Source organism: Triticum dicoccoides, chromosome 1A (genome assembly GCF_002162155.2).
Source record: "Triticum dicoccoides isolate Atlit2015 ecotype Zavitan chromosome 1A, WEW_v2.0, whole genome shotgun sequence".
Classification (NCBI taxonomy): Eukaryota; Viridiplantae; Streptophyta; class Magnoliopsida; order Poales; family Poaceae; genus Triticum; species Triticum dicoccoides.
The window spans coordinates 441,162,195-441,170,925 of record NC_041380.1 but is presented as its reverse complement, the minus strand read 5'-3'; the positions used below and the strand labels follow the sequence as shown (position 1 = coordinate 441,170,925).

General features: G+C 40.6%; 1 protein-coding gene across 1 annotated transcript; it reads left to right on the top strand.

Moving 5' to 3' along the window:
• The first annotated feature begins 677 nt into the window (after positions 1-677).
• LOC119353589 lies at positions 678-7,787 on the top strand. The gene is made up of 17 exons (XM_037620212.1): positions 678-865; positions 1,046-1,120; positions 1,692-1,747; positions 2,327-2,398; positions 2,473-2,568; positions 2,706-2,738; positions 3,283-3,345; positions 3,431-3,526; positions 3,611-3,691; positions 4,300-4,371; positions 4,448-4,543; positions 4,627-4,707; positions 5,292-5,363; positions 5,464-5,559; positions 5,645-5,725; positions 6,852-6,962; positions 7,031-7,787. Exons 1-17 carry the CDS (start codon positions 678-680, stop codon positions 7,528-7,530), a joined length of 1,869 nt encoding a protein of 622 aa, XP_037476109.1. The 3' UTR covers positions 7,531-7,787.
• Positions 7,788-8,731: the final 944 nt, after the last annotated feature.

Here is an 8,731-nt window from a genome sequence, read left to right as displayed (position 1 = left end):
GGTTTTAGGTAAATAACTCCTTTTGAGACGAGAAGCTCGAAAACTACTCTCTTTGTCCCATAATATAAGCGCGTATTTGACACTACTACACTAGTGTAGAAAACGCTCTTATATTAGGAATATCGGGTCACGAAGAACAAGATTTTAAGTTTTACTCGTTTTACTTTTTTATTCTCTTTCAAATAGACAACCCTGTATTATTGGGCCCAAATCTGGTCCGTGGTGGTGGTATGTCCAGTCCCCACCAAAAGCACATAGGCCCCTTTCGACGCTCCTTCACAACCCAGTGGGCCGCGTTTCCTTCCGGCGCCGCCAAAGCGTTTGGCGTCCAACCCACGCACGCGGCCCCGGCCGTGTCCGCCGTGCCTACGAAGAGATCGAAGAGGAAGAGGAAGCGGCGTCGCGGCGCACCCCGTTTTTCCATTCTCGGCTTCCTCGCCCACCGACCACCCCCGCTTCTCCTCCCTCAGCCTATGCGCCGCCCCACGCCGCCGCCATTGACGTAAGCCCCTCTCCTCCCTCAGCCTACGCGCCGCCCCACGCCGCCGCCATTGACGTAAGCCCCTCTCCTCCACCGTCGCGCTCCCGCTCCGCTGCTCCGTTCCCTTCCCTTCCCTTCTCCCGCGTAGTCACTTCCGGTTCTCTCTCTCCGCGCGTGCGCGCTCGTGCAGGCACAGATGATGGGCTCCTCGGGCTCCGGCAATGGCTCCCGCCACCTCGACCCGGGCCGCGTCCACGAGCTCGTCATGCGCCGCAAGCCGTACGACCTCCTCCACTACCTGAATTCCATACCCGGGGCGTCCGAGGACCCGCACTGCCGCCAGATCAAATACGTCGCGGAGACTCTCCTGCTGCTCATGCGAAGGTGCGGTCCTCGCCTCTCGGTGGCGTCTCGCTTCATGGATCCAGCTCTTGCTCTGGCCCATGCGACGCTCCTTCCCCCGCTTCCTCCCGGGGCTAGCCGCCACGATTCCTGCGCCTGCTTCTCGCGCTTCCTCTAGTAGTAGGACTACTAATTTGGTTGCGTTGTTTTCTCGTCCTCCAGAGGTTTGGTTCCCGGAGACAAGACGCTGATCGTGGATTGGGCCCGAAACGCATGGCTGAACGCGACCCAAAGCAGGTTGGTACTTGAAATCTCGCAGTGGCTCGTGCTCTTCCTCGTAATGCCGTGTTCCTAGTTTCCTACCATGTGTCGCCCGCTATCTGTTCGATGTTTGTACCCCGAGAAATGGTCCTAAGCATCTACGGTTAGTTCCATCTGGTCTCTGGTGCCGATTTGTTGCTTGCGTAATGAGCGATTCAGTGTAGTATAGCGCGTATAATAATACTACAATTTTGTTATTGGAATGGTGCTCAAGCACTTGATTGATTTCCTTTAATCTCCTGTGCAGAATTTCTGCTACTCGATAGAATGGTTATGGCAAATTCTGTTCAGTTTTGTTCTGTAACTTAAAAGGTTTGGCTTAGTCTCGTGTTACAAGATAAATCTTCTGTCGAATTCTTTCCGTGGAAGTTATTTATGTTGGCAAGGCACCATCTCATTCGGGAAAAATGAAACCATCTTCCGTTTTACAAAAGGATGCTACTTGTGTTGCTTCTTAAAATGTTGATATGCTATCTCAATTAGCTAGACATATAATGATTTGAGTTTATCTCTGCATATAAATTAAATGTTTGTTCTATTTTTGCAGACTTTTTTCATCCCAGATGGTTGGTGGTGGTCCATCCAATTTTACTTCAGATGCAGGTTCAGCACTATAACCTCTAGCATATCTTCTCTTGGTGTCACTGAGCATTTTGTTGAACGTCATTTACAGATTTACCTGAGGATTTTCCCTGTTATGAGTTTATAACTCATAGATGGCCGTTTTTATTGGCATTTTTTCAAGATTATTTTCACAGTATATTGTATATGTTGTGAACGTATGACTGTACATATACGATCAAGATGATTGCCACAAGGATTTTATTTTTCTACTGCCATGTTTATCCAAGATTGAACATGCAGGTTTTGGTTACATTATCTTTCAGGTAATTCATTATTTCTCAAAATCCTATCAACTACTGCAAGCTTTTCTGACAGGAGGAACGTTTGCCAAGAGAAATTACGTTAGCAACTTAGTGTATAGCTGCTTAGTTTATCAAGTTGCTCTGCAGTCAATATACACCTATGGATTATGGTAGATATACTCCTATACTTGCCGGCAAGATTTCTGTGTACTGCTACTTGTTCTTTATCTACTATTTACTCTCATAGTAAGTCACAAATAGATCAAGGTGAATGGTTGTATATCTATGGTGGATGATCTGTGTCATTCTTATACAGGTTATAATATGCATCCACACAATTCAAGTTCATATTCTGGAAGGATGTTGACCAATGAACCTGGCAGTAATGGTATAGCAAAATTCGGTGTTTCACTTCTATCCGAACTGTCTGTTTCTACTAACCATCATGGTACATGTGTGCAGACTTCAGACATGCTGCAATGCATAATCAATTATCTGCTTCTAACCCAAGGAATCATACTGCAACATTTCCTCCACAGCAAGCAAACTCAACTGATGGTCGGTAAATGTTCCATGTCTTCCTACTCTACAATTTTTCTCCCATAAGTATGTATTTAGAACGATCATCATTCATGTCTGATGTGTGGTGATGCTTGATGGAACCCCTGCTTTTAACTCCGGAACTCATGCTTCAGCATATGTTCCATTGCGGAATAATTCTAAGCTTGGTTAGTAACAATTCCTGATTCCTTACCCTGCATTGTTAATTACCATGTTTATTAATTGTCATGTCGCTCCTGCTTGACATGCCAATTCACAAAGAAAGAGCGAAAGCCTGATGACTTGTGCGCTTTGTCTGTTAACTTGAAAGTAATGCTAACAAGTTTCTTGCTTTTTACCATGGTGACTCACGAGTGTGCTGTCTTGATACAGCAAGGAAATATTTGTTCGCTACTTGTTCATTCATATAGGGTAACTGAAAGGATTGCGATGATTCAAGTTCAATTTTGGCAATGTAGTCTGGAACGTTTGGAATAAATAAGATGGAACTCCTATCAACTACTCCCAAAGTTTTCTGAAACAGGACGAATGATTCTTAATTGAAACTAAAAGTTAGCAACTTAGCATAGCTGCTCAGTTTACGAAGTTGACAAGGTTTCTGTGTACCACTCCTTGTCCTGCATCTAATATTTACTTTCGTAGTCAGTCGCAAATAGATTCAGGTAAACGGGTGTGTATCTTAGGTGGATGATCTGTGCTATTATTTTACAGGTCATGATATGCACCCACACAATTCAAGTTCATATTCTGGAAGGATGTCGACCAACGAACCTGGTAGTAATGGCACAGCTAAATTTGGTGTTTTACTTCTATTTATCTGAACTTTGTATTTCTACTAACAATCATCACACATGTGCAGGGCTCAGAGATACTGCAACGCATAATCAATTATCTGCTTCTTACTCACGGAATCATACTGCAACATTTCCTCAACTGCAATTAAACTCGAATGATGGTTAGTAAATGTTCCATGTTTGCTTACTTTATAATTTATCTTACATAAGTATGTACTGAGCTGATCATAATGTCTGATGTGTAGTGATGCTTGATGAAACATTTGCCTTTAACCCTGGAACTCATGCTTCAGCATATGTTCCATCAGGGGGTTATTACACACTTGGTTAGTAGTGTTTCTTGTTTTCTTACCCTCCCTGCATTCTTGATACATCAGTTAACATGTTATTAGTTTGTCATGCCACTCCTGCTTGACATGCAAATTCACAGAGAAAGGAAAATCCTGATGACTTTTGAACTTTGCTTGTTAACTTAAAATTAACGCCGACAAGTTTCTTGCTTTGTACCATGGTAAGTCACGAGTCTGTTGTCTTGATACAACGAGGAAATATTTGTTTGCTGCTTATTCCTTCATCTCTTATTACTGAAAGGATTGCCAGTGCATTAGCGATTCAAGTTTCAACTTTGCCAATGTAGTCTGGAATGTTTGAAATAAACAAGATGAACTCCTATCAACTACTCCAAGGTTTTCTGTAACAGGACAATCATTTGTTAATAGAAACTAAAGTTAGTAGCTTAGCATATCTGCTCAGTTTACCAAGTTGCTCTTCTGTCAATATACACCTATGGTAAATATACTCGTATACTTGTTGACAAGGTTTCTGTTTACCACTCCTTGTCCTGCATCTAATATTTACTTTCGTAGTCAGTTAAAAATAGATCCAGGTAAATGGGTGTATATCTATGGTGGATAATCTGCGATATTCTTTACAGGTCATAAGATGCACCCACAAAATTCAAATTCAAATTCTGGAAGGATGTTGACTAACAAACCTGGTAGTAATGGTATAGCTAAATTTGGTGTTTTACTTCTATCTATCCGAACTGTGTATTTCTACTAACAATCATCACATGTGTGCAGGGCTCAGAGATACTGCAACGCATAATCAATTATCTGCTTCTTACTCACAGAATCATACTGCAACATTTCCTCAACTGCAATTAAACTCGAATGATGGTTAGTAAAATGTTCCATGTTTGCTTACTTTATAACTTTTCTCATATAAGTATGTATTTGAGCTGATCAAGTCTGGTATGTAGTGATTCTTGATGAAACATCTACCTTTAACCCTGGAACTCATGCTTCAGAATATGTTCCATCACGAGGTTATTATACACTTGGTTAGTAGTGTTTCCTATTTTCTTACCCCTATCTTACCTGCATTCTTGATAGTTTGTCATGTCTCTCCTGCTTGACATGCCAATTCACAAAGAAAGAAAAATCCTTGTGAGCTTTGCCTGTTAACTTAATTAATGCTGGGAAATTTCTTGCTTTGTACAATGGTAAGTCATGAGTCTGCTGTCTTCATACAATGAGGAAATATTTGTTTGCTGCTTATTCATTCATATCTTATTACTGAAAGGATTGCCAGTGTATTAGCGATTCAAGTTCCAGCTTTGGCAGTGTAGTCTGGAATGTTTGAAATTAACAAGATGAACTCCTATCAACTACTCCAAGGTTTTCTGAAACAGTAAGAACATTTGCTAACAGAAACTTAAGTTCAAAACTTAGCATAGCTGCTTAGTTACCAAGTTGCTCTGCAGTCAATATGCACCTATGTTAAATATTCATATACTTGTTGACAAGGTTTCTGTGTACTGCTCCTTACCCTTTTATGTGATATTCACTTTCGTGGTCAGTTACAAATTGATCAAGGTAAATGTATGTATATCTATGGTGGATGATCTGTGTCATTCTTTTGCAGGTCATAATATGCACCCACACAATTCAAGTTCATATTCTGAAAGGATGTTGACCAACGAACCTTGTAGTAATGGTATTTCTAAGTTCGTTGTTTTACTTCTATCCCCTATCCTCTATACCTCAAAAATAAAAACGTTGTATTTCTTCTAACCATCATCATAAAATGTGTGCAGAGGTCAGAGATGCTGCAATGCATAATCAGTTATCTGCTTCTAACTCAAGGAATTATACTGCAACTTTTCCTCCAGTGCAGGCAAACTCGAATGATGGTTAGTAAATGTTACATGTTTGCTAACTCTACATTTTTTCTTACATAAGTATGCATTTGGACTGATCATCATGTCTGATTTGTAGTGCCGCTTGATGAAACATCTGCTTTTAACTCCGGAACTCATGCTTCAGCATATGTTCCATTGCGGGATAATCCTACACTTGGTTAGTAACATTTCCTGTTTTCTTACCCTGAATCCGTGGTGCGTCACTTAACATGTTTATTAGTATGTCATGTCACTCCTGCTTGCATGCCAATTCACAAAAAATAAAGAAATCCCAATGACCTGTGAACCTGCCTGTTAACTTAAATTAGTGCTGACAAGTTTCTTGCTTTGTACCATGGTAAAGTCATGAGTCCACTGTCCTAATACAACGAGGAAATATTTGTTCACTAGTACTTGTTCATTAATATAATACTAATTGAAAAAAGAAAGTATAAAGAAATATTTGTTCACTACTTGTTCATTAATATTTGTTCACTACTTGTTCATTAATATTTGTTCACTACTCCTGCTAGACATGCCAATCACGAAAAACAAAGTATATTATTATTGAGAGATTGCCAGTGTATTCGTGATATGATTTTCTACTTCGGCAAGTAGTCTAGAATGTTTGGAAAATTGGAATTAATAAGATGGAACTTCTTGCTACTTTTCGATGATTTTACCATTTGCCCACTTAACTGACAGAGTCGATAAGCCACCGGGCATGTTTGCTTTATAATACAGTGAAATCTAGTGGTACATATATATAGATGCCTAGTTACCATCTAAATACTTTGTTCATCCTTTGCATGCATCTGTGCTTTGTTGCTCTAATTCAGACATGTTTATTTTGCACATATTATGAGTTTATGTTCAGAGATACAATATTTCTGTATTTTGTCTAGTTGAATATACACATTATGAAGCAACACTGGAATAGGGGTCCTATGAGGTCACCGCCTCACTGGCACAGAACCCAGTGAAAGTTTTTTCTAGTTCATTCTGAAAGATCATTTCTAGTCCACCTATGAGCAGATAGAATAAGCTATCACAGATTCTACCTTCTTTGCCACCTCTATCTTGTACTCCCCTCAAAAAACGTCTTACATTATGGGACGGAGGGAGTATATCCAAGTAGAGGTCGAAACTTGAAATAACTTCTGAGTAATTAATTGCATTTTTCCTTGATTTTTCATGCAATGCTATTTCAACGAGAAGGTGAAGCCAATTATATTGCAGCAATGTTTAGTAATATGCTTTGTCTAACGTTTTATGTGATGGTTCTTTCTCTGATGTTTTTCCAGCACAAGCATTCAATGAACTCTTGGATAATATTTTTTCGCCACAAAAGCATGGTACACGGACGGTCGGACCACTATGGCCGTGCCACCCTGGGTCAGAGCAGAAAAGAAAAGGTTAAAATCTTTATTGACACTTGTTTCCAGAAGATTACATGTGCATCAACGTGTGTGTCATATTGCAGTGCTGCCCACAGTAGATATCAAAGGAAAGAGACCTGCATCGATGAAGGTGACAACGCTGAGGTTGAACGTTGCTTCTTTGGTTGCAGAGGATGGAATTAATAGTGCTGCAGGGGTGTTGATTAGGAATGGCAGCACGGCACAATTCGTCGGTGCATCATGCTTTAGTCCGATACTACGCAGGGAGCCAGCTCTTCTGCTTGCAGCTGCTTGTTGCAAAGGGATCAAAATCGCTCTGTCCTATCAACCAGCTAGTATCACGCTGGAGTCCCATCTGCTCCCTCTGCTCAACCCGCTATACGCCTCTTCGGATCAACCGCCAGATGTAGTGCAGCTGAAAGAATTCCTGAGCCAGGGATACCCACATTTCGTAGTCCGGGACATTCCAGAAGAATCCAATCGTGCTGCTTGTGAGTTGGCTCTCAATGTTTTGCACCTACGGGAGTCCTATATGTTCTTCAATGATCCGCCAGAATGGCTTGTCCCTTACCTAGATCAGTGAGCTTAAATACTCTTTGAGTTTGAAAACGATTCACCGGCTACTCAGTAGAAAGCTTCATGGTGTAGGTAAATGGCAGGTGCAAGCTTTCATCTTGAGTGTAGTACTGTAGATTAGATATAGTGAAGTTGAAGCATACATACAGTAATGACGTTCTTTCAACATCTCACATACATGGATAGTGTCTTGTCTGTCTTCTTGCTGTACTTGTGCACCCAGTTGTGATAGGTTGTGATGTAAACCTGGATAGACCATATACTGATGAATAGAAATGATTACAGTTGTTCTTTGGTGGTTGTTCACTTACTCTATCGATCAGTGTCCTGCTTTTCCTACAACATCTTTCATGATTCTACTCCCTCCGTCCCATAATATAAGAGCGTTTTTGACACTACACTAGTGTCAAAAACGTTCTTATATTATGGTACGGTGGGAGTATGTTTCTTTGGTAATTTGTATTACAAATATCATGCTACATTTATATAGTCTGATATATTAGTACTAGTGTTTAGAAAGCCTGTGCTGTGCTGGAGACATTTTGTGCCGTATAGTACAACTTGCCCTCTGTACTGGGAATTCCCTATACATACATAATTTCTTTCTTTCTATACAAGTATCTGCTTCAGGTTATTTGGAATGTAAACCTCGAATAGTTGAATGTAGCTTCCTGAATATGTGTCGCAAACATAGGGCAATTGTTTTGGATTGCTCCTTAGAGTTGTGAGATTAAACTATATCCTTAGCATGTGTGTTGTTTTTGCTCCATTGTTGTCTATCTGCCGGGTACTGTAGATGCAAACGTGACGATGAGTCTGTCCTGGCACACAAGGAGAGCCGGTGTCCAAATTGGAGTTTCTTAGAGCATCTCTAGTTCATCCTCCATAACTTTAATTCTCCATTCTATCCCCTATCCCTTTTTTGTGGAATTAAACCTTCATCTTCTTGCCTTTCTCCCGAAACTTAATCCCCCCAAAAATTCTTTTCCTTCAAAAGTTTGTGTACAAACTTTATTATTCGAACATATGCTTTCATAACACATTAATTTGAGACTTAATCTAGGATACACATAAAATTCGTCGTTGCACAATAAGAACTGTTGTTGCTGATCTAGGGTACATATTACTAAGAACATAGACTACAACCATGGAAGGCGAGGACACAAAACATAGGGTTCTCAAGCTGCGTCACGATCATCAGGATCGAT